This window comes from Octopus bimaculoides, chromosome 2 (assembly GCF_046866305.1).
Source record: "Octopus bimaculoides isolate indiv1 chromosome 2, ASM4686630v1, whole genome shotgun sequence".
NCBI classification, from domain to species: Eukaryota; Metazoa; Mollusca; class Cephalopoda; order Octopoda; family Octopodidae; genus Octopus; species Octopus bimaculoides.
Window position 1 is genome coordinate 86480073 of NC_142929.1, and position 27756 is coordinate 86507828.

A 27756-nucleotide genomic window follows, 5' to 3' on the forward strand; every position below is an offset into this window, starting at 1 on the left:
TAATATATAAATATATACATATATCCATACATATATGTACATACCTACATATGTATGTATATATACATGCATATATGGGTACAAGACAACAAAAAAATATCAAACACAATGAGAAATGAAAACATTAAAACGAAAACATAGAAAACAAACTTTTTTTGAACAACGAAAAAATAAAGAAACGAGACATGCAACACAAAGAGTATACCCCTTCATCAGTTGTCCCTGTTTCATCTACTCCGCATTTCGAAAGCAAGGACAATGCGGAGTAGATGAAACAGAGACAACTGACAAAGGGGTATACTCTTTATGTTGCATGTCTCGTTTCTTTGTTTTTTTCGTTGTTCGAAAAAAGTTTGTAATCTATGTTTTCGTTTCTCATTGTGTTTAATGTTTTTTTGAGGTCCTGTACCCATATATGCATGTATATATACATATATATGTAGGTATGTACATATATGTATGGATATATGCATATATTTATATATTATTTATATTATATATATATAGAAATACATATACAGACTGGAATGGACCAGGGCCAGGACTGACCTGACATGAGCAACACTCAAGTAGAACACTCATGGTTGTTCCATATGTTAGGCTGCACCATTAATAAGGATCTCTCCTTATTAACTGTGAAAGCACAATTTTAGCACAGAGGTGAATAACAAAGACTGGTCATTCTCTTAAGGACCAGGAAATACTTCATCCCTCAACAACATCTGACAATCTACAAAGCTTAGGTGAGTTCCACAATGGGGTACTGTTCCCACTTATGGGATGCTGCTGATGCTGCTCACACAGACATGTTTGACCTCATCAAAAGAAAGATTATTTATTTTTGGAAGTGGCTGGCTTCATCCCACCTCCACTTATGCACTTGTAACCATTCATTTCCTGTCCTCTCATCATCACCCTTGTATCTAATACCGGATCACACACACCACAACATTCACTTTTCCCTTTCCAGATAATAAGCCTTCTTGAATCTCCTTGTTCATGTCTTGCCAGCAACTATCAACATGCAGCAGATTAGGCAGAACATAACTGGTATCACTGCAAAAGCAGGGGCACAGCTCTTTTTCTAGACTTAGCAAGAAAAATCAAAAGAATGGAAGTAACAGGTTAATGATGCTTGAGAGAGAGAGAGAGAGGGAGAGAGAGAGGGAGAGAGAGAGAGAGAGAGAGAGAGAGAGAGAGAGGGAGAGAGAGAGAGAGAGGGAGAGAGAGAGAGGGAGAGAGAGAGAGAGAGAGAGAGAGAGAGAGAGAGAGAGAGAGAGAGAGAGATAATATAGTAAATAGCAGTGAACAGAACAGAAACATACCTATTTTAATGCCTCTCTGCCATCTGAAATTCACTCGCCTCACTCGAATACGCAAATCCAAATCTGAAGATTTGTTTGTGATATACCCAATAATATGTGATTTCTGTAACTTTTTATTCCGCTTATTTTCAAGATTGTTGATAGACTGCAGAATATGGGCACTTCTGCTATGCCTGTCTTTTGCAGCTGATGTTGACAATGAATCAGAAGAACCAGCTAAAGAAAAAATAGATATAGATATAAATATGAACATACATAAAGATAAAAAAAAACATCATCATCATCGTTTAATGTCCGCTTTCCATGCTAGCATGATATAAAGCTATTACTAATGTATGGTTGGCTTTGTTTTCTGACTTCTAGATGAAGAACTGATAATGCAAGTGTGTGTGTGTGCGCATGCGCACACACACACACACACACATATATATATATATATAAGACCAAGTTGCTTGAGAAGAAGACCCAGCAAGCCAAGTAAAACTGCAGTCATGGCAGATACCAGTCTCACACAAATGGCACCTATGTAGGTGGCATGTAAAAGCAGCCATTACACTCTCAGAGTGGTTGGCATTAGGAAGCTGTAGAAGCTATGCCAAAACAGGCTGGAGTCTGGTGCAGCCTTCCAGCTTGCCAGCCCTGGTCAAGTCATCGAACCCATGCCAGCATGGACACCAGACGTTAAATGATGATGATGATGATGATAATAATAATATATATATAAATACATAGATGCAGATGTGGCTGTGTAGTAAATAGCTTGCTTACCAACCACATGGTTCCTGGTTCACTCCCACTGCATAGCACTTTGGGCAAGAGTCTTCTACTATGGCCTTGAGCTAACCAAAGACTTGTGAGTGGATTTGGTAGACAGAAACTGAAAGAATCCTGTTGTATATATATATATATATATATGTGCATTTGTGCGTCTGTGTTTGTCCTCCCCACCACCACTATCACTTGACAACTGATGTTGGTGTGTTTATGTCCCCATCACTTAGCAGTTCGGCAAAAGAGACCGATAGAACAAGTACTAGGCTTACAAAGAATAAGTCCTGGGGTCGATTTGTTCAACTAAAAGTGGTGCTCCAGCATGGCTGCAGTAAAATGACTGAAACAAATAAAAGAATATATATATATATATATATATATATATATATATATATATATATATATATATCAGAATAGAAATATTACATTTCTAAATCTCTCAAAGAGAGATATGCAGTAACAGCATGATAAAGTGATGGCTGATAGCCAACATAATGTGGCAATCCCAGGAAAGGGAGGAATGTTACTGTTATTTACCCCCAAGAAACATTGCTTCAAGCTGTTATATGACACAAACTTTCTGTGTACTTATGTTTTCAAACAGGGAAGATTAGCACCTCCACTCAGCAAAACCCAGCATCTATTGCCTAGTTTCAGAGTTATTGCCCTTTATCAGTGTGCAGTAGCTTGGCCTTGCTAGATGTTACTGCTAATTCGAAGTGAAAAACATTCATTAATCTATAAAAATAGAAATATTACATTTCTAGATCTCTCAAAGAGAGATATGCAGTAACAACACAATCAAGTGATGGTTTGTTGCCAACATAATGTGCAAGTCCCAGGAAATCAGCAGTAGATAACTTCTGTTAGTTGGTGAGCAACTTAGCAGTGGAGGAGGAAGAACAGAAAGCGTAGTTGCTAGAATAAGAATGAGCTAGACAAGTTCCAGAGTGAATGTGTGCTCTTCTTTGCAGTTACTTCTCATAAATGAACCTTTCTTTGGATCAAATAGTGACTGGTGAGAAGAAATGGGTTCTCTATAAAAATGTCAATCACCAAAAACAGTGGGTAGGGAAAGGAGAAACACCGGCACTCCAGGCTAAAGATGGTCTTCACCCACGTAAGGTGTTCTCTATTTGGTGGGATATGAAAAGTTTAGTCCACTTTGAACTTTTAAACCCAAACTAAATGATAACAAAGGAGATCTACAGCGAGCAGCTTGAACGGCTTAAGTCAGTACTAGAAGGAAAACGACCATTTTTGGTTTCAAAATGACAGGTGTTCTTCCATCAGGATAATGCTTGACCACATACAGTGAGGTTGACATTCTAAAGACTGAAGCAGTTTGAATGGGAAATGATGCCCCACCCACCATATCAGCTGGACATTGTCCCATCTGATTATCATTTATTCTAGTTTTCAAAATAAAAGAAGTGTTAAAAAAACAAATTATTTTGGGGATGACCCAATACATACACACACACACACACACACACACACATATGTGTGTGTGTGTGTGTATGTATGTTTGCACTGGTATGGTCATGTACTATGGATGGATGAGGAAAGATGTGTGAAGAAGTGCCACTCCCAAATAGCTGAAGGAATCCGGGGTAGAGGTAGATCCAGGAAGACATGGGACGAAGTGGTCAAGCATGACCTTCAAATGTTGGGCCTCACAGATGCAATGACGAAAGACTGAGACCTCTGGAGATATGCTGTGACTGCGAAGACCCAACAAATAGAGTTCACAGCTGTATCCTACACCAGTTTCGCATAACCAGCCCCAGCCCATTCAAAAGTACCTTGGATCGTAGGATGACCTGCTGTGCTTGAGGAAACCTATTGAGTCAAGTACATCAACATCAAAATAAAAATCAAATGGTAATTGTAGTTGTGATAGAAAGTGTGTTAGTAAAAACTCTCCTAATGCCAGAGCCAATGTAGAAAATATCAGTAGTAATACTACTAGGTATTTCATTAATAAACATAATATTATTAAGAATGATCAGAAACCAGTTACATCTAAAGCCTCTTTTTCAACCAATATAAATGATCATTCTTATAAAACATGTGATTGTAAAAATATAGATAGCAGTATGGTTAAAGATTTATGTAAATTAAATGTAAAGTTACCACAGAAATTAATAATAAATATATTTAAATTGGATCAACTAAAAACGAAATGAAGGAGCATCTTTCAACACATTTATATACATTTCGGAATAAGAAAACACAGAATTCAATGCGTCTAAGTAAATTCATTTGGGAAATTAAAGATAAAAAAATTAATTTTAATCTCGAATGGGATATCTTGGTGACTGCACCTAGTTACAATATAAGTAATAAGAAGTGCCTTCTTTGTTTGAATAACAAATTATTTATCTGCATGGCAACATTTCCTTTACTTAACCTGAAGGATGAAAAAATTCTTGCCTACATAAAAACAAATATGCATTTATTAGATATAAATGATTTTTTTTATTATAGCTATAATTAATAGACTGTCATTTTGATACCTCATAATAGATATCTTTAACAATTGTAAAGTAAATTTTATTTATATTATGTATGCGCCCTTTTTAAAGCCTAGCCAGGCTCATGGGCCCAGTTTCCGATTTCTATGGCGTATGTGTTCCCCCCACCAGCTGGACGGGATGCCAGTCCATCGCAGTTTTACTCAAGAAACAGGAAGAAAGAGTGAGAGAAAGTTGGGGCGAAAGAGTACAACAGAGATCGCCACCACCCCCTGCCAGAGCCTCGTGGAGCTTTAGGGGTTTTCGCTCAATAAACATACACAACGCCGGGTCTGGGAATTGAAACCGCGATCCTCTGACAGCGAGTCCGCTGCCCTAACCACTGGGCCATTGCGCCTCCACAAGGCTAGCCAGGCTCATGAGCCCAGTTTTCCGGTTTCAATGGCGTATGTGTTCCCCAGCTGGACGGGACGCCAGTCCATCGCAGCGTTACTCATTTTTGCCAGCTGAGTGGACTGGAGCAATGTGAAATGAAGTGTTTTGCTCAAGAACACAACGCATCGTCCGGTCAAGCAATCAAAACCACAATCTTATGATCATGATGCTGACACCCTAACCACTAAGCCACGTGCCTCCACGTAAAGTAAATTAACAACTCTTCTAATTATAATTAAAATTATAAATAGAATTTAATTAATGTTTCCCCATTCTAATGATAATGATGTGAATATAAAAATAGGAACTTAATGATGATATATCTAGGTCTCTGTACATATAGCTGTATATATGTATATATGTGTGTTTATGTGTGTGTGGGGGGGGGGGATATATGTATATATTTTTTCTTAGATATTTTTTTTTAGATATTTGTTTATTTATATATGGGAAGAGGTATACATCTATATATGTGAAAGTCTTTGTGTAGATATGACAGTGTATATATCTGAATGGATATGTATCTAGGTATATATAAGTGAGCATATATATGTCTAGCTGTATGGATGCGTATGCATATGTTTGTGTGTGTGTGTGTGTGTGGTGCATGTGTGTGTGTGTGTTTATGTAGATACATATGGGTAGCTGTGTGGATGTATAGCTGTGTATAGGTATGTATATATGCATATATGTAAGACCATGTGTATGTGTGTATAAAGGCATATGTGTGTGTGGATGTGAATGTGGATATACACATGTATATATGTATATGGGCATGGGTGTATATATGTATATCTATGTGTATGTATGGTATATGTATGTGTGTGTGTGTATATATATATATATATATATATAAGAATTCCTCTATACACTATCATACAAACCCCATTTAAAAATTAAAAAACATTTTTTTATATATATATATATATATAATGCACCAAGATAGCTGCCCATAAGATGTATATATAAGTAGATATAAAGTATTTATCATGTATAATTGATTGTTGGGATTGATGTTCACATTTGGGACATTTTGTTTATATTGATATTACTTTGATTTGAAGTGTCTATAGACTTTATGTTTATATGTTTATATAAAGTCGGCTTCGTTTTAGTTTTGTTTATATATATCGATATGTATATATATGCAAGTGAATCAAGAATGAGCTATATATGAGGATATAGCGTATTTATTTAATTTAAAATATATAAATGTGTATATAAGCATATATATATATATATATATATATATATATATATATATATATATATATATATATATATGCACTGGTGTATATATGTGCATTAAAAAATATATATACGTGCATATCTGTATATATATGTGTGTGTGTATGTATATATATATATATATGTATGTATGTGTATATATGTGTATATATATAATCATAAATATACAGGGATTAGCAGTAGCCTGCTTCTCCAACATACTGAGATTTCAGAAATAGCAGTCAAAGAACTACTGATTCCAAACTACAAATTTTTCTCTAATGGATAGCGATATCTATGGCACACGCAGAACGAAAAACAGAAGAGAAGAGTAAAAACAAACCTGCCTTTAGTTAATTGGGTATGACGTTTCACAGTTAAGGGTATGAATTCCCCCATTCCGATCTTCAGCCACAATATTCTAATAAATTTGCCAATGTCTAAATAACTCACGTTAATTTTGACCATGCGACATCAAGACCACGTGAGGCAGACACTAAGAAATTTATCGGCAAAATTGTTAATTATTAATTTGATTACTAATTGATGATTCCCTGCCCTATATATCTATATTTTAGTAATACCTCTAAGGTGGATGGCTAAACCGCAAACAGTCATACGGGACTTTTTTCTATGCGGGACTATTTATGACACACACTGAATTAAATTCATTGGGGTGAGAGATTTTAAACTCACTGGCCGATAAATTTCTTAGTGTCTGCCTCACGTGGTCTTGATGTCGCATGGTCAAAATTAACGTGAGTTATTTAGACATTGGCAAATTTATTAGAATATTGTGGCTGAAGATTGGAATGGGGGAATTCATACCCTTAACCGTGAAACGTCGTACCCAATTAACTAAAGGCAGGTTTGTTTTTACTCTTCTCTTCTGTTTTTTGTTCTGTGTGTGCCATAGATATCGCTATCCATTAGAGAAAAATTTGTAGTTTGGAATCAGTAGTTCTTTGACTGCTATTTCTGAAATCTCAGTATGTTGGAGAAGCAGGCTACTGCTAATCCCTGTATATTTATGATTATAAATGGTTTTACCGATAAAGGTTTTTTCATACTGAGTTACCTGGCAAAATTGTTAATTATTAATTTGATTACTAATTGATGATTCCCTGCCCTATATATCTATATGTGTGTGTGTATATATATATATATATATATATATATATATATATATATATATATATATATTATTTAAAAAAAATATTTCATATAAATAAATTGTTTTATATAGGTTTTATATATTATTTGGGTTTTGATGCATATATCATATATAATTTATTTTTCTATGCCTGAATGGAGTTGGTTTCGTTTTTCATTTTATTTTATAAGTATCAATAAATATATGAGTAAAGAAATAATGGGGTAAGGGACCCCCTTTGGTCATGAATGACCATGGGATTGCACCTACAAAGTTACCCTCCGAGGCACAAGTCCGGGCAAGGTTGTTTATGGAAGACTAGCAGTCAACCATGCATACCAGCCTCCCCTCTGCATGCCACCAATGTTATCCAAGGGAAAGGCAAAGACCAATACAGCTTGGCACCAGTGATGTCGCAACTCATTTCTACAGCTGAGTAAACTGAAGCAATGTAAAATAAAGTGTCTTGCTCAAGAACACAACACGCAGCTCAGTCCGGGAATCAAACTCACAACCTCATGATTGTAAGTCCGAAGCTCTAACCACTAAGCCATACACCTTCACTATAATGCGGTATATATGTAGATATAGCATATTTATCTTATTTAATTTGTTGTTTTGGCTTGTAGTTAGTATGTGGGACATTTCGTTTGTATTGTACTACCTTGCTTTTGTTGTATGTATGTGTAATACTTCGACCGTGCGAACCAAAGGAGATGGCGATGTAGACGGGAAAAGGCTCCTTTTTACCACGTCACACGGTCGAACACAAAAATAAAGATATATATATAAGATAGAAGAAGGCTCCTCGTAAGAGAATACGAGCCCTAGTGCCAGTAATAGAACTTAGGACAAACTCAACCGTTAGATATATAATGAGAATACGTTTATTAACATAGTGAAACTGTTTGTGTCTGTGTGTGCGTGCATGCGACATATATAATTGACACAGTAGATAAGTCAGGCCTTTTGATACAAGAGAAGGTATACAACAATGTGAAGTGACAGACAGTCATATAAACAATAGTGTGTGTACAATATGTGTGTGTGTGTGAGGAACACAAGGAGATAGAATGAGTGCCTGTAGCATAGACGGTAAAAAGTCTTCAAACACTGAGATAGAGAAAACCAGTTAGTATAAGAGTTACACAAGATTTAGAATGTTCATATGCAGGAAGTTGTGGTCAAGGAGCAGAGCTGTAGTATCACACTATGTGTGTTGAGCGTCGGATGCTGCGACCTGTGTTACCTGGTATAGTATATTCTGGCTGGTTAGTTCTGACTGTTGTTCGTGAGTGGAAACAATCCACTCAACAGCGTAGAGATAAAACCGCTCTTGTTGATGTTGGTGTGTCCCTGGTGGTGGGGTTGCTGGCGCACAACATTGTGGTAGTCAGTAGGTTGGTGTTGCTGGCGTCGGCGCTGGAACTGGCTGTAGCTGTGTTCTGTATATGTGTGGTCAACGACCAGACCTGTGTGAGATTTGAAGCCGCGACAAAGTGGCGCGGATTAAAGCAGACTATTTATAGGTACAATGAGACTCCAGAAAGCATCAGAAAACACTCTTTCACGTGACCTTATTAGATGGCCACGATTGGTCGGTTTGCACCCTGGCGCAAAAGGACTGGAGACAATTGCTGCGCAAATAATAGTCAGTCAGGTGATGGATAACAGCCGGGTCCAAGGCGAGAAAGAGAGATGTTACCTGCTACGTTCGCATTTGTAAATAAATAACGGAGAGAGGTGGTTTCACTACATATGTATTTAGATGGTTTTTTACATTGACCGTATTGAATTTATTTTGTTTATCGTTTTGTTTATATAAACAGAAAAATAGTTACCTCCCCTGCATTCTAATGCTCATATTTAAAATATGTAGTTTGAATTAATATATATAAATAATGTTCTAATATAAATAGATATATGCGTGTATGAATTGTATATGTATGTAAATTGTAATATATATACATATATATATGTATATATATATATATATATATATATATATATATATATATATATATATATATATATATAACTAAACTTGTGTATACACGTACGTGTGTGTGTGTGTATATGCATACATAAATGATAGGTGTATATATATATATACAAGTATATATAAATATGTTTATACATAAACTGGTTATAGAACAGATTAGTTATAGATTTAAAGCTATGAATTTACAAAATTTCAGTTAGATTATTTACTTATTTATGATTAAGCTTCTTAGTACAGAGTCTTTATATATATAAAGATTTACAAATTATAAATATTTTCATTTGTTATTTTTTGTCAAACAGTTAAGAAGGTATGTTAATCTGATGAAGCATCATTACATATTTAAACGGATCTGATTATTCTTAAAAAACTTTGTTTTATTAAGGTAGTGGAAACAGCTGTAATTTATCAGATGTGTCATTTGTTTGTATAAAATATTTAAATTGAATTGAATTTATAATTGCTCAATTTATTGCTTTGTTTTTCCATTTCTGATTTCATCATAATCATCATAGTTTAACGTCCGCTTTCCATGCTAGCATGGGTTGGACAATTTGACTGAGGACTGGTGGACCAGATGGCTACACCAGGCTCCAATCTGATTTGGCAGAGTTTCTACAGCTGGATGCTCTTCCTAACGCCAACCACTCTGAGAGTGTAGTGGATGCTTTTACATGCCACCAGCACGACGGCCAGTCAGGTGAAGCTGCATGTTTATTTTATTTACCTATAAAAGAAACGTTCTTATTGATATAGGTAACATAAACCAGTAAATTATTTGGATATTTAATATCCCTTAGGTATATTTTGCAGTAAGCTCTCAAGTAGGAATTTCCAGTTACTATTTATGCCACTAGTCTGTAGCCCCTCCTCCCTAATGATTAGTCTGTGCTGGGGGGTGGGGGGTTAGATTCTTCAAGAGGGAGGGTTTTTGTATTTAAGAGATGCATCCTGCTGTCTGGTGAGGATGAAATCAATCTGGCTTGCAGAGATGCCTGAATGATAGGTTATCAGGTGGCTGTCTGGCTTACTGAAGTTGGTGTTGCACATTAATAGGTTGCTTACATAACAGAATTCCAGTAGTCCAGTTCCCTGTTTTGGGAATCAATTCCATGGCCTCCATGAACACCATGGAAGATACTAGATTGCTGTCTGACATGCCCATTAAAATCTCCAGCCACAAAGATGAGTTCATTGCCATTCATCTTTGAGGTAGCCTATAGAAGGATATCATAAATGTGGTCCTTCTTATCATTTGGTAGGCCCGCTTGTCGGGCGTAGGCAGGGATAATTGTAGCCTGAGCTGAAGCACTCTATCGCACAACCTGACTATCTCTATGTATCTTATCTACCCATTTCTCTGCAAGGTGTATGCCTACACCACCTACTACATCACTGTTACTTGCCCAGAAGATTTTATATCTATGTCTTGCCTGTGAGGACCCTAGCTGAAGCTCCTCTCCACCTTGCCTCTTGTATGCAGCATACATCAACACATATCCATTCAAGCATCTCTACAATCTCACTAGACCTACCTTTCAATATGCCTACATTGACAGTGCCAACTCTAAAAATTGGGAAAGGAACAAGAGAGGAGGCATGGGAAGAGATGTTATTCAGCGCCTGAAAAGAATGTTTCTATGTTTGTTTGATAGACATGCTACACCTGTTCTCACTTTTGACCTGTCATCAGTCAAAAATTCAAGCATATTAAGATTGTTGCACCTACCAGGGGTAGGAGTAAGTGTTAGCAGCATTGTAAGTGTAAGCATTATGAACATCGTAAATTTAAGCATTACTAGTGCTGCAGGTATAAGAATAAATAAATAAAATATGAATATCAATATGCCAATGTTAGATTAAGTAGGTGGGCTGCTAAACTAGACTAACTTGCATTAGTCCTGGGAGAGAGAGAGGGAAAGGAGGGAGGCGAAATTGCAGGTATTACAGAGGATACCACCAGTGAGGGAAGGGGTTTCTGGTGAGAGAAGAGAAATATCCAGTATTAGTGGTGGGGCAGGAATGGGTGGGTGCACCATGAACAAGCAAGGGTTATTTAGGAGACAGTATGAAACAATATGTAACCAACAAGGAAACACAGGAGGAAAAGAAAACTAAGGGCATTAGAGAGATTTCATTTGGAAATTACATGAATAATTAAGGAGAAAACTAAGGCTGGGAGTGAGAGATTAGGAAGTTATATACTGAAGAGTCAATTTAAATAATTAGCTTACAAAAGTACCTATCAGTAATGATGCATATTAGTAATGAATGAATGAAAAGTTGGAAAAAATGAGAGAATATCTTAGCTTAGCAGTGGTGCATAACTGTGTACCAATAGATACCAACACTGGGATGAGGTGCATGAAAATCTGAGAGGGGAAGATATGTAGAAGGTATTTTTATATATATGCTAAAACCAGAAGTGAACATTATGAATGGGCATATATATATATATATATATATATATATATATAATGGGCATATACATATGCATATATATGTATATACATATATATGCAAAGATACAGAGATTAAGCGATGATGATGCATATATGTATATGTATATATATATATATATATATATATATATATATATATATATATATATATATATATATATATTGATGCGACCACCGAAAATACAATTAGCATTATATCCCTATCTCCCGGGCTGGGTTTTGAACCCGAACTCTGGTCAGTTGGGGACAATGGTATGTCCTTTGTCTTGTCGGCAACCACAGCTATTTTTAGCGTAGCTGCCCCCTTTCCGGTCACCGAAAGTTCAGCAGGACAGGAATTGGCGGGAAGCAGTCGGCCGAAGCAGTGAGCAGAGAATTTTGGCAGTCGAGTTCTAGCAGCCAGCAGAGGCAGTTGGGGACAGCAGTTTGCCCGAGGAGATGGGGCCAGTCGAGTTAGATGAAGTGAAGATGAGAAAGAGATAGTCAGTCAAGCTCTGAGAGCCAGCAGGATCGGTTGTGTCGAGTGGTAGCAGTTGTCCGAAGCAGTTGGGGGACAGCAGTTTGCCCGTGGAGATGGGGCCAGTCGAGTGAGATGAAGATGAAGAATAAGTCTGACAGAGAGAAAGCTATAGTCAGCAGAAATGTATAGAGTCCCAGTGAGAGAGAGACGGAATTGTAGTGGCAGACTGCCCTGGTCAGTGGAAGTAGCAGACCTGAAGGAAACGAACTTCGTTGTGGTAAATGCTTTTATATTATTTTAGAGAAAAAGAACTCTGAGTTGTTAACTGTGTTGTTGTTAAATGCTTCTAAAAGAAAGGAAAAGAAAAGAAATACAAAAGAAAGAAGCAGAAGAACTTTGTTGTCAAATGAAACTTGAGACACAAACTTTGCAATGTAAAAATGATTGAAAAGCTTGTAATTGTTTGGAAACTTTGTCAACGTTATTGAACTGTCATGCCATGTATTGGAATTGTTATTATGTAATGCTCTATTCTAATGTTTTAAATGTATTCTGTGATGTTATGTATGTAAAAAGAAAAGGTTACCCAACGCATGGTCTTCGTATTGTTTCTTCCTCCCCTCCTTTTGCCTGTGTTGTTCTTCGTTACGTGCTCCAGCCGGGGCTTTATTATCGGTCAGGTGACCGAGACGGGTTGCTAGCTCACTGGGCGTGAACGTTCGCGCGCGCGCGTGCGAGTTCCCTCTTCAGTTGAGGGGGTGCTTCGCGTGCGGGTGTTCGTAACAATATATATATATATATATATATATATATATATATATATATATATATGAGAGAATTTACGAAAAAACAACAGACGAAGACAGGTGGTGTAAACAACAAATGGATGTATTAGTATAACACTCGGGAATAGAGAAAGTCTTTAATGTTTCGAGCCTACGCTCTTCAACAGAAAGGAACACAGAAAGAAACAAGGAGAGAAAAAAAATATAAGTGTAGTGGTCAGCGATCTATCATATATTTTGTTTTGGGATTTGGTTTGTAAGATTCTTTAAGCGAGTTTGTATGTTGAAGCATATTCTGTTGCTATTTCTGGGATTATTCTCACAATTGTTATTATTACCTTTATTACTACCAGCACCATTTTACCACTACTATTGTCATTAACATTACCGCTACTGCCACTGTTCTTGTCATTTACAGTATCATTTCTGTTTATTTTGTCCTCCTTATTAATCTTAACCTTAGCCTTACTTATTTCATCATTACCTATTGTGTTCTGGTCTATGTCTGTCGAGTTTAAGTTTTCTAATTCCCTTAATATATAGGTGCTGTGGGTCACTATAATTAGTGCTAGGTTACTAGTAGTGGAGTAGGCAAATCTTATGGAGTGTTGGTTAAACAGTTTCCCATACCTACTTAAAGGAGGGAAATTTTTGTCTAAGGCTACAAAGAATTTCCTGGGAATGCTCGTACCTATTTGGACCCCAAATGGAGCATTGAACCAGATAGTTTCTGTGTGTTTCTTTTTCTTATTCATCTTGTAGTGATCTATCTTGCACCTTTTCTTTCCTGCATTATTTAATTTATGTATATTGTGAATTGTGTTGTCATTGTACCTACCCTTGCTCCCATCTTGATCATTAGCTATGGTGTCTAATTCAAGTGTCCCCCTCATCCTATTTTGGCTATCTTTAAGTGAGGGTTTTATTTCTTGTTTGCCTACAAGTGGGTCAGAAATCCCTTCCACTAGTCTTGCCTCTCATTTATATTTCATAATCTTACTATTTTTGCTAAATATTTGGGGCATCCTGCCCTCTGGTGGTCCTACAAGGTTATTTTTGGGGTTTGATTTTCCCTTACAACTATTTATCATATGATTAGTTGTGACTCCACTATTACCCCTCCTGCTTGTACCTAAGTTGGGTTCTAAATATGAGGTTATATCTTTTTCTGCAACTTGAGTTGCCCTGATGTATGTATTTGATTTTCCCACTATAACCAACCTCACTTAATGCTATAGTAACCTACGTGCCTATTAACCCTTTTGTTACTAACCCAGGCGTAGCCGGCCGAAAAATTTTTTGGTTCATAAGACCAACCCGCCCATAGCCGGCCGAGAGTACCCATTGTTATTTAAATGTATATTTGAACCCAAATCTCATTAGTATATTTGTTAAAACACATGATTTCACTTTGCAAACAGTTGAGTTATTGTATCCGACATTGTTTGGCCTGATATTTGAACTCAGTGAATTTTGGAAGATTTTTTTCCACATTTTTTGCGGCGTTAATTTTTTTCAACTTTGAAGATGGAGAGGAGTTTCATGCTATCAAGCAGTGATTCCGAATTTGAAGGTTTTTCAACAGAAGATATGGAGATATCAAAGAAAAGAATGAATGAGCTACAAAAGCACATGGTGAATGATAATGAATCAGATATTTCTGTATCCGAAACTGAAAGCAGCGATTCTGAAAGCTGCAACGGCGACAGCGAGGATGATTTTACTCCAGAATGGAGTAAAGATTTAAAAAATATTTTTATTAACAATTTTTCTGAGGAGACAGGGTCTACCCATAGTCTTTCTCAGGAAGCGAAACCTTTAGACTTCTTTTTCTTATTTTTTCCAGCATGCTTGTTTGAAATGATTACTGCGGAAACAAACCGTTACGCAGAATGTAAACAAGCCGGAAAAAAAGATAGCTTGTGGTTTCCTACAACCGTAGATGAAATACGGGCATTTTTTGCCATAAATATTATTATGGGTATTAGACAGTTACCCAGAATAACAAATTACTAGAGCAATTAGGAACCTTTTGGCGATGAATATGTTTCCAGTATTATGACGCGAATACGATTCGTGAAGCTGAACCAATATTTACATGTGAGAGACACTAGCAGTACCCCAGTACGTGGAGAACTTTGAGACAAAAATTATGCAATAGAATTGATTAAGAACCCTTTCTTCAATTATGTTCCAAATATCACATTAATATGTTGATAAAGAAAAAAGTTACAGGTGTTTAATGAGACTAGTCTAAATTCACGATTATTTTAGAATTTAATTGAAACTCATGAGGGGTGTATTTTGGTCAGAAATATAGTAACGAAAGGGTTAAATATGTTCCCATTAGCTGATAACCGAGATATTCTAGCTGACACAACCCCTGTTGGGGTGTCACCATCATCATAATAGTTTTGGTATAACATCACTCTGCAAATTTACTCTAATGTTTGAGACTGTCCCCAGGGTCAGATTTATAGGGGGTCAAAGGGGGCAATTGCCCCAGGTATCCACTAGACATAGGGCCCCTCTGTTATGAAGGGTATCTAGTACTCAACACAGGAGGCTCCCAACTCTCAGTAAAATGGGGATTAAATGAAAAAAATGATTTACTTGAATATCCTCACAAGAGTAATATAGACACGTGAGTCTATGTAAATATGTTTGTATACATTTATGTATGTGTGTGTTTGTAAGAGACAGAGTGTGAGGGAGAGAGAGAGGTTTGTTGTCATGTATACGTACATGCATAAATATACATACATCTTTGGATGTATGCATATGACAACACAGCTCTTGACTCACTCGCACTCTGTCTCTTACAAACACGCACGTGCGCACATACACACGTGTCTTTGTAAATATGTTTGTATACATTTATGTATGTGTGTGTTTGTAAGAGACAGAGTGTGAGTCAAGGGGTGTGTGTGTGCGTGTGTATGTGTGTGAGACAGAGTGAGAGAGCGGTGTGTATGTAGTATTTACTCTCTCTCTCTCTCATACACACTCACACACAAAATAGAGAGTGAAGCTTTTTGCCGTTGTTACGTCAATACCGGAAGTTGAAATTGAGGAACCTTTTTAAAGAAGTGAATCTTAAATATAAAGCAATATTATTTATTTTTAATTAGAGATAAAAAAAATCAAATGAAGAGCCTAACATTTATCCGAGGTCAAATTATTCACGCATCACAAGTATGGAAGCATTTGGTGAAGTTGATTACACACACATCTCTGTTTTATATATAGTATAGATTTACTCTCTCTCTCTCATACACACGCACACAAACACACACACACACACACACAAAGATGCATGCATATTTATGCATGTACGTATACATGACAACAAACCTCTCTCTCTCTCTCTCTGTCACACACACACACACACACTTCCATTTCATCTGATGTGTAATACTCTGTGTGTGTGCGTGCACGTGCGTGTGTGCTTTCGTGCGTGCGTGAGGGGTTCCACAATCGCAATTTATTTCAATTACTCTTGTGAGGATATTCACGTAAATCATTTTTTTCATTTAATCCCCATTTTAATTTTCGTAAAAGTTTCCAAGTACCAATGAGGCTTTTTGGCTCATCTTCAATTTTCCAATTCATGAGAGGTGCCCAGTCATCATTCATCTGAGAGTCCATCTACAGAATGTCCTCAAATTTCTATACAGCATATTTTGCTTTTTTCCTTCCAGTATATAAGCAACAATTTCATTCCCAGGCAACGCCGGGTTGCTCTGCTAGTGTGTATATATATATATATATATATATATATATATATATGGGAGAATGTACGAAAAAACAACAGACGAGGACAGGTGGTGTAAATAACAAAAGGATGTATTAGTATGATGCTCGGGAATACGGAAAGTCTTTGACGTTTCGAGCTACGCTCTTCAACAGAAAGAATACGGAGACAAGGAGAAAAAAAATTGAATAGTGTTCAGTCAACGGTCAATCATATACATATATATATATATATATATATATATATATATATATATATATACATGATGGCCGTCCACTCGTGACCGAGGAAAACCATTGCCAACCTTCAGGAACATTGTGTACTCTAGGACTAACTTATATTTTGCATCTGCAGCTCCGTTGGTGGCTAATGAGCCCTGCTCTTGACAAGCATACATGACTGCAAACATTGCAGACCAAGCTTTCCCCATTCACAGTATGAGCCGTGCGCTTTCGTGCAGCTTGCTTAAGTTCTTCATGCTGGATACGTGCTCTCTCAAAAGTGTCGATCCCCTCGTTAACCTGCTTCCTCCATCTGTGGTGATGACAGGCATTGTTCTCCCAGTCAGTGTCCTGCATATCACAGGCCTTTAATGAGGACTTGACACAGTCCTTAAATCGCAGCCTTGGTTTTGCTGGAGTCTCCATTCATTCACAAGTTCTCCATAGAGCATCTGCTTAGGAATTCTGCTATCCTTCATTCTTATAAGGTGTCCAGTCCAACGTAACCGGTGCTTGTGCACCATTGCCTCAATACTCAAGATATTAGCTGTCCTCAGGACCTGTGTGTCTGGAAGTTTTGAGGTCCAGCCAACATTGAAAATGTGTCTGAGATATCTCTAATGAAAGCATTCAAGGACCCTTACCTGACGTTTGTACAGAGTCCATGTCTCACATGAGTAGAGGAGCGATGTCAGTACACATGCACGGTACACAGCAACTTTTGTTTGCCTTGCGATGCCATGCTGGGACCAGACACAAGACTGAAGAGACCGGAAGGAATTAGTTGCTCTCTGCAACGCGAAAGATATTTCCTCATCCAGGGAGCAAGAACAGCTGAGTGTGCTGCCCAGGTAGACAAACTTGTCTACTACCTTCAGAATTGTTCCTTCAACCAAGATAGCTGCTTCCATATATGGATTTCCTGGTGCAGGCTGGAACATTACAACAGTCTTGTCCAGGCTAATACTGAGTCCAAATGCCTTGCAAGAAGCAGAAATGCAATTCATGAGTATCTGCATGTCATCCACTGTATGAGTGACTAAGTCACAGTCATCTGCATAAAGGAGGTCATGAATAATAGACTGGAGAACCTTTGAATTGGCAGCAAATCGGTGGAGATTAAAGAGGCGACCAGAAGATCGATATCTGACATATATTCCCAGAGAGCTAACCTTAGCAAAAGCATGAGTAAAAGCAGCAGCAAAGTACAAAGAAAAGAGAGTTGGGCAAGGATGTCACCCTGCTTGACACCATTCTCTACAGGAATGGGTCCCGCCATGCCACCATCCCATCATGAAATGATTTAATTATAGATACAAAGTGATCCGGACATCCAAGTTTGCCAAGTATTTTCCATAGAAAGGCCCTATTTACAGTATCAAAGGCCTTTGTTAAATCAATGAATACCTGGACAGGATCCATATTCTGCTCATAGCACTTCTCCTGCATCTGTCTTGCTGTGAAAATCATATCCATTGTCCCTCTACCAGATTGGAAGCCACATTGAGATTCAGATAGGACATCATTTACGAGACACCCATTCAGACGGGTAAGAAGAATGTTTGCCAGAACCTTGCCAGCAGCTGATAATAGAGCAATACCTCTGTAGTTACCACACATTGTTCTGGCTCCTTTTCTTTTATATAGAGGAAGAATAATTGCATCCTTCCAGTCCTTAGGGATTGCACCATCCCTCCAGACTGCACTAATAAGTTCATGAAGGGACCGTGTGATGTAATTACCACCAAATCACAAGATCTCAGCACAAATTCCATCCTTTCCAGGTGCCCTACCAAGATTCAATTTACTTATTGATGTCATTACTTCATCTATTGAGGGCGAGGAGTCTAAGGAGCCAATGATAGGTCTTTGTTGCATAGTATTAATCACTGTTTCATCCACAACTGACTCATGGTTTAGGAGTTCAGAGAAGTGTTCGATCCAGCAACCTATGATTTCTGTTGATTTAGTAAACAGAGTGGAAGACCCCTAGGAAAGCAAAGGAGCTGATGTGGAGCTCTTAGGTCCATAAGCTCACTTCATAAGATGGTAAAGCTTCTTGCTGTCATTTGCATCAGCAGCAGCCTTGACATCACGAGTAAGATCCTCCCACCAAGTGTTCTGCATCTTCCTGAGAGATCGCTGCAGTAGTGATTTTACACAGTTATAGTGGGCAAGTGCTAGACTTCGCTGCACAGTAGACAGTTCTCTGTGTAGCAATACACTGTGGGCATGGCGCTTTACCGACAATAGTCGCTGAGTTTCATCATCATTCTCATCAAACCAGTCTCTGTGTCTGGCAGTAACATACCCCAATGTTTCAGCTGCACATTGAACAACCTGGTCTCGAAAATCCTCCCATGCTGCAGCAGTTTCGATGCTGGACAGGCGAGTCTGAAGCTCTTTCCTAACAACAACATATACCTTGTGGACATTTAGACGGCGAGGAATGCTGACGTCCTCTTCCCTCTTTCGCCCTAATCACCATTCGGAACTTTGCTTGCACCAGACTGTGGTCTGTCCAGCATTCTGATCCATGCAAGGACTTGACATTACAAATGTCATAAATGTCGCACTTGCGGATGATGACATAATCCAACAAGTGCCAAACTTTGGACCTTGGATGCATCCATGTTGTTGTGTGATCACCTTTGTGCACAAAATGGATCAAGGTACACACAGAAGCTTGACTGCAATTTCACACAGTCCAGTATGTCAAAAGTGTTAACCTGGTGAAATCCCTGCCAAACCAGATATAACATCTTAATGGCTAATAGTTGGCATGGGGAACATAGAAGATTTCAATAGGTCAGAGGTGGGCTTAACTTTAACACAGAAAACACAAGCAATGCCGGGTCCAACAGCTAGTATATATATACTCTTAATAATTTTTTTCATTCTTAATTTTTTCAGTCATAATGTTTTCATTCATATTTTTATTTTTATTGCTACGTTTGTAGAAATAGGTATTCTTGTATTTTTCTATTATTCAATTGATTTTTAATGATAATTAAATAAACGTTTTTAGTTTTAAATAGTCTAGCTTTAACTATTACACCGGTTAAATATGTACTAATATTATCTTTATTATTATTTTAACCTTAAACTTCATTCAAATTGTATTTAAAACGATAATAATTTATGTAAGCTGGTTTTTGTATATAATATACATGTTAGCATATATTATAATGGATGTAGGGATGATTATGGAATGATATTTTTGATAATTTTTCTATCTTTATAAAATAAGTATTTTATATAAATTCATTTGGTACTTATTGTTGGTTGATATATATATTTATTTATTATAATTATTGTTCTATTTAAGACCTGACGATTAGCTGTATTTTTGAATAGAATTTTTTTTCGATAATTTTAATTGATTTTAATCGATTTAAATTTCCTTTCTATTTGAAAATTAGTTATGAAACACGTGTAGTTATTTTATTATCTTTATCTTATGATATTTACTTTGTATTATATTATACTCATTTATTGTGCTTTTAATTATTAATTTTTCTATATGTGATAGTGGATTTTCATCGATGATTTCATGAAACTTGGTTCTTTTCCCTAAAACTATATATATATATATATATATATATATTATACATTAGCTAATAGAACCCATGCCGAAGCTCACCAAGACATGAACAATAGCTAAGTCATTCCTATTTTTCATATATTATCCCTTCTGATGCGCTCCCCATCCACCACCCCACTTCGTTCTCTCTAATTATACATTTATGTCTTGAATTCATGATTGTTTATGTATTTTTTCTCTATCTCACGCGACCTATCGTCTTCGCATCTACTTGCTGAAGTTTTGCTCCTTAGCCCAAACCTGACTGAAATTTGTCTCTAACTCCCTTTAAAAATTACGATTTTTAACTCTCATTTCTGTTACCGATCTAAACATTTAATCTCACGTTTTAAACACTGCTGTGTTTCTTTCAACTTTTTCCTAAAAACCTAACGAATTGACCAGCATGATGTACTACTGCCGGTTCTCCCTCTCCCTCCCTATTGTATTCTATCTCTCTCTCTGAATCACTTCTTCCACCATTCCCTCTTCGACTCGCGCGTGAATCCCAAACATATAACCAGCTCGCTTTCCAACTCCACCACCATTTCGTACTGGAATCTCTATGCTAATAGAACCCACGACGAAGCTCCATTAGCCCGCGGTACGCCCGCCCTCCCACCCCCTCCACCAGTACCGGAAGTCTTTTTAGATCATCTTCCGCGAACACTGCCTGTGAACTTATACCCCCCCGCTCTTATCGACCTTATAGCGCATAAAGATTGGGTAGTATATGAAGGTTGTAGGTATTGTTTTTGTCTATGAACTCTGCCAAATGCAAGCTTTCTTTTCAGGTTCACGACACTGCTTACCCCCATCCCAGGGTCACACGGGCCCACTCCTCTGACACCCACTCCTCCCACATAGTCAGGATTGGCACTCTCAACCGTCGGCACGCTGAAAGGTAGGTCTGGTGAGATTGTTGAGATGCTTGAACGGCGACGCGTCGATCTGTGCTGCATCCAAGAAGTAAGATGGAGAGGAGGTTCTGCGAGGTTCCTCACAGGCAAAGAACACAGGTACAAGTTTTTCTGGGCAGGGAACACTGACGGAGTCGGGGGCGTAGGAATACTTCTAGCAGAGAAATGGGTTGATAAGGTAATCGGGGTAGTCAGAGTATGTGACAGAGTACTTAAGATTAGACTAGTACTTCATCATAGGCTAACTACTGTCATCTCAGCCTATGCCCCTCAACCGGGGCTCCCGGATGGACTGAAAGACCAATTCTATGACACCCTCTTGCAAACTACCTCGTCGACAAGAGACAGAGACCTTCTCTTTGTGGCTGGTGACTTCAATGGTCATGTCGGACGTCGTGCTGGAGGCTTCCATGGCATACATGGAGGCTATGGCTTCGGTTCCCGCAACGAGGAGGGAACCAGACTGCTGGAGTTCTGTGATGCAACCGATCTTATGGTTTGCAATACCAACTTCAGGAAACCTGCCTGTCACCTAGTCACCTACCAATCCGGCAGACACTCTAGCCAAATCGACTACATCCTCGCCAGAACTAGAGAAAGAAGGAGGCTTAGAAATGCCAAAACCCTCCCTGGCGAAGAATGTACACCCCAACACAGATTAGAAGTTAGCGACTTCGAGATCAAGGCAATATGGGTGCCCAGAAGTAGACCGGCCTGGGGGAGAAGGGTATGGAAACTTAAAGACCCTGCAAATGGACAGAGATTTAGAGGCAAGTTACTTGAAGCATTTGACGAAATAGAAGGGGATATAGCATCATACAACGTTGAAGACAATTGGAGATTTCTGCCGGACAACCTGTTGAGAGCCACAGACCAGATCTGTGGCTGGTGTAAAGTCCCCTCTCGACCCAGAGTAATGTGGTGGTGGAACAAGGATGTAGACGGGGCTATTAGACAAAAGAAACAGGCTTGGAAGGACTGGAAGAAAGGTGGTAGCAGGGAATTGTACCAATCTGCCAGAAGGGAAGCTAGGCAACAGGTTTATTTAGCCAGAGGGGAAGCAGATAAGAAAAGATTTGCCAATATTCTGCGCCGTGAGGACCAAAGACTCGAGGTATTTCGTGTTGCAAGACAGTGTAGGAGAGAGAATAGTGATGTTGTAGGAGAGAAATGTGTTCGCATGGATGATGGTACGCTTGCACTAAATGAGGCTGCAAAGAAAGAGGTCTGGAGATGCCACTACGATAGATTGCTTAATAAAGAGAATGAATGGGAGAAAGAGAGCCTGCCGTATGTCGACCCAACAGAGGGACCAGCTATCCGAGTTGACAGTACAGGGTAGATAAAGCAATTAAGAGTATGAAGACAGGGAAAGCCCCAGGCCCATCAGGAATCACTGCAGAGAAGCTCAAAATATCTGGCAGTGTTGGCTACAGCCTAGTCACCCGTATTACGAACCAGGTGATACACGAAGGAGTCATACCCAATGACTGGTGTAGCAGCACCATAGTCAACTGCTACAAAGGTAAAGGTGACGCTTTAGACACTAATAATTACAGAGGCATCAAGCTGTTAGATCAGGTTATGAAAGTTACGGAGAGGGTCATAGCCCAACTAATTAGGGAGCAAATCAATTTAGATGAGATGCAGTTTGGGTTCGTGCCAGGTAAAAGCACCACTGATGCCATATTTCTAGTGAGACAGCTGCAGGAGAAATATCTAGCAAAGGATAAACCTCTGTACCTGGCCTTCGTTGACATGGAGAAAGCGTTTGACAGGGTCCCCCGATCCCTTATCTGGTGGTCAATGAGGAAACTTGGGATAGAAGAATGGTTAGTGAGAGCTGTGCAAGCCATGTACAGAGATGCTGTCAGTAAGGTGAAGGTTGGAAATGAGTACAGTAATGAATTTCGGGTAGAGGTAGGGGTCCACCAAGGTTCCGTCCTCAGCCCCCTCCTATTTATCATAGTCCTCCAGGCGATCACAGAGGAATTCAAGACAGGTTGCCCCTGGGAGCTCCTCTATGCTGATGACCTTGCACTAATTGCGCAGTCACTATCAGAACTACAGGAGAAGTTTAACGTGTGGAAGCAAGGACTAGAATCGAAGGGCCTTAGAGTCAACCTAGCAAAAACCAAAATCCTAATAAGTAGGAAGGTAGATAAAGCACAAACCCCTTCAGGTAGATGGCCCTGCTCAGTATGCAGTAAAGGAGTAGGTAGTAACTCTATAAGATGTACCCGGTGCAAGCTATGGACACATAAGAGGTGCAGCAATATCAAAGGCAGATTAACTACAAAGTTAGTCTTTGTATGTGGCAGATGTTCAGGTGCAATAAACACTGTAAACAAACAGGAAACAACTTCTATCTCATTCCAGGGAGAAAAACTAGAGGTAGTTGATAGCTTCCGCTATCTGGGTGACCAAGTTAATAGTGGGGGTGGGTGCGCTGAAAGTGTAACTGCTAGAATAAGAATAGCCTGGGCCAAGTTTAGAGAGCTCTTACCTCTGCTGGCGACAAAGGGACTCTCACTCAGGGTAAAAGGCAGACTGTATGACGCATGTGTACGAACAGCCATGCTACATGGCAGTGAAACATGGGCTGTGACTGCTGAGGACATGCGTAAGCTCGCAAGGAATGAAGCCAGTATGCTCCGCTGGATGTGTAATGTAAATGTGCATACCTGTCAGAGTGTAAGTATCTTGAGAGAAAAGCTGAACATAAGAAGCGTCAGTAGTGGTGTGCAAGAGAGACGATTGCGCTGGTTTGGACATGTGGTGAGAATGAATGAGGATAGCTGCGTGAAAAAGTGCCACTCCCTAACAGTTGAGGGAACCCGTGGAAGAGGTAGGCCCAGGAAGACCTGGGCTGAGGTGGTGAGGCAAGACCTTCGAACATTGGGCCTCACCGAGCCGATGACTTCTGACCGAGACCTTTGGAAATATGCTGTGCGTGAGAAGACCCAGCAAGCCAAGTGAGATCGTTGCCAGTGCCCCTGGACTGGCTCTTGTGCAGGTGGCACATAAAAGACACCATTTCGAGCGTGGCCGTTTTCGTGCGGGTGACACGTAAAAGCACCCACTACACTCTCTGAGTGGTTGGCGTTAGGAAGGGCATCCAGCTGTAGAAACTCTGCCAAATCAGATTGGAGCCTGGTGTAGCCATCCGGTTGCACCAGTCCTCAGTCAAATCGTCCAACCCATGCTAGCATGGAAAGCGGACGTTAAACGATGATGATGATGATGATATATATATATATATATACGCACACACATATAAATGCATACATGCACACATATATCCATTATACAAAAGTCAATGTCTGTGTGTTCGTGTGTGACTTATAGACTGAAAAACTACTGGGCCGGTCCTAATGAAATTTGGAACACAAAATCCAAGCCTAGGGTGAAGGGTAATGCCATATGTTTAATACAATTTTGAGGGGGCATAAAGGGGGCAGATCCCCACCAGCCCCGTGAAAATTCATATGCTTTGGATTTTGATGAAGTTGGAACCATAGATATTAGAAATAAATTTAAAAATATACCCAAAATTTCTGTTTCTTTGGATAATTCTAAGACCACCTAATGCTACATGGCAGTGAAATATGGGCTGTGACTGCTGAGGACATGCGTAAGCTTGCAAGGAATGAAGCCAGTATGTTCCGATGGATGAGTAATGTCAGTGTGCATACCCGAAAGAGTGTAAGTATCTTAAAAGAAAAGTTGAGCATAAGAAGCATCAGCTGTGGTGTGCAAGAGAGACGATTGCGCTGGTATGGACATGTGGCGAGAATAAACGAGGATAGCTGCATGAAAAAGTGCCACACCCTAACAGTTGAGGGAACCTGTGGAAAAGGTAGGCCCAGGAAGACCTGGGCTGAGGTGGTGAGGCAAGACCTTCGAACATTGGGCCTCACCGAGGCGATGACTTCTGACCGAGACCTTTGGAAATATGCTGTACGTGAGAAGACCCGGCAAGCCAAGTGAAACCTAAATCCAAAGCCTCTGCTAGGGGTGTAGCCAGCCCACTTATGCATACCTTTCCTTCCTTGGACACTAAACTCCGCTTGCGAAGACCTGTTGAGGCAAGTGAAATCGAAACCGAACTAAATTCGACAACTGGCACCCATGCCAACGTCGTCTCCTTCATTGGACACTAAACTCAGCTTGCAAAGACTTATTGGGGCAAGCGAAAGTGAAATAAGAATGACACCTGTGCCTAGCGTCGCCTTTCTGGCACTTGTGCCCGTGGCATGTGTAAGGACTTTCGAGCAAGATCATTGCCAGTGCCCCTGGACTGGCTCTTGTGCGAGTGGCACATAAAATACACCATTTTGAGTGTGGCTGTTGCCAGTACCGCCTGACTGGCCTTCGTGCCGGTGGCACGTAAAAGCACCCACTACACTCTTAGAGTGGTTGGCGTTAGGAAGGGCATCCAGCTGTAGAAACTCTGCCAAATCAGATTGGAGCCTGGTGTAGCCATCTGGTTTCACCAGTCCTCAGTCAAATCGTCCAACCCATGCTAGCATGGAAAGCGGACGTTAAACAATGATGATGATGATGATGATGATGATATATATATGTATATATATATGTATATATATATATATATATATGTATATGCATATATACATATATAGATATGCATATAATTATATATATATATATATATATGCATATATATATATGCGTATACATATATATATATATATATATATATATATATATGTGTGTATATATATGTGTTTTTATATTATTAATAAATTAATAAACTCATCAATAATATACTCAGGAAATCAATATTTAATATTTTGAAAGACATACATCCAACATGACACGGCAACATAATAAATTTAAAATTTAAAACATAAATATACGAAATATAAATATCAATATATATAAAAATCTGAATATAAATAAATATATGTGTGAATATATATGCGTATAAAAATTTATGCATAATTAAGCATGAATATTGTAAAGTCTAAAATATAAAATATAAAGGAACCTAAAATTTAAAGAGTTAAATATCTTACAATCGTTTCACGGATATTACTATAATCACAAAGTGATCTAAAGATCATCTTATTATCAGTAATTCCGCTCTTCAGAGATGCATTAAGAACCAATAGTATATATATATAATATTAAAACATTAGAAATATTAAAAAATTTAAAATAATAATAAAATATATACTGTCCTTTCTATAAAATGTCAAATTAATCCTTCTGAAATATGTAAAGTACATTCCTTTCATCCTTTGTTGAAATTTCAAGTGTTAAACACTTATTTGTATAAGAATTGGTATATTTTTTTCTAAATGTATAGAAGACCTCGGCAAAATTCATCCTGCTATTAGACGTGTTGGTAATCCTATAAATCCGATCCAATTTTGAAAATTCATCCACCGCGAATATTTAACATTAAATTTTAAATTTAGCTAGATTTCAGAGTATTGCAAATAAATAGTTTTTGTTTAGAAGATTCCATTTCAAATTCGATTTCAATTAAATTTTTTTTTTTTTTTTTTTCAATGAAGTAATATATTGGAATCTGAGTTCAAACTCTCAAGCATTCATTTTAAATTAATTAATTGTAAATTGCTATCATTAGAATTCCCCCACTAAGTCTTTACGTTTAACATGCATATATATCTAATATTTACCCCTATATATATGTATATATATATATATATAGGTATATACATCCAAATATGTGCGCTTTTTATATAGATATGTTCATAAGAATACACACATGTGTTTTTTATTTTACCTTATTTTTGGATTTATTATAATATTTGAAGGTTTTATAATACCTGTGTTTGCATGATGTTATCGCAACTAATCTATTATTTATTAAGTTATCTAGTTTATATAATAATATATTCAGCGATTCTAATGTGCATAAACGGCAATTTTTTGATTTATGTGTGTATGGTGTGGCAGAATCTATTATTGACCAGTCTAGTTTATAATTAATTTTATTTTTATTAAGTTTTTGTATATATGTAGCTAGTGAGGTTGTATTATTATTTGTATTTGGTTTAAAAGAATGTATATGTGCCAGGTATCCATATACATATATGCACACACTCACACTCACGTACATATACATGCATATATACCCATGTATGAATACATATGCATACATGCACACACATGCACCCATGCACTTGTA

At 38.2% G+C, this 27756-nt stretch overlaps 1 protein-coding gene across 1 annotated transcript in view; it reads right to left on the bottom strand.

Annotated features, from left to right (window-relative positions):
- Window positions 1–27756, bottom strand: part of LOC106878085 (mitogen-activated protein kinase kinase kinase 4) — a 206718-nt gene that overhangs the window by 54150 nt on the left and 124812 nt on the right. The window contains exon 14 of the mRNA XM_089338617.1: window positions 1326–1541. Coding sequence (XP_089194743.1) covers window positions 1326–1541 — 216 coding nt within the window. The remainder of the gene's footprint in view (window positions 1–1325; window positions 1542–27756) is intronic.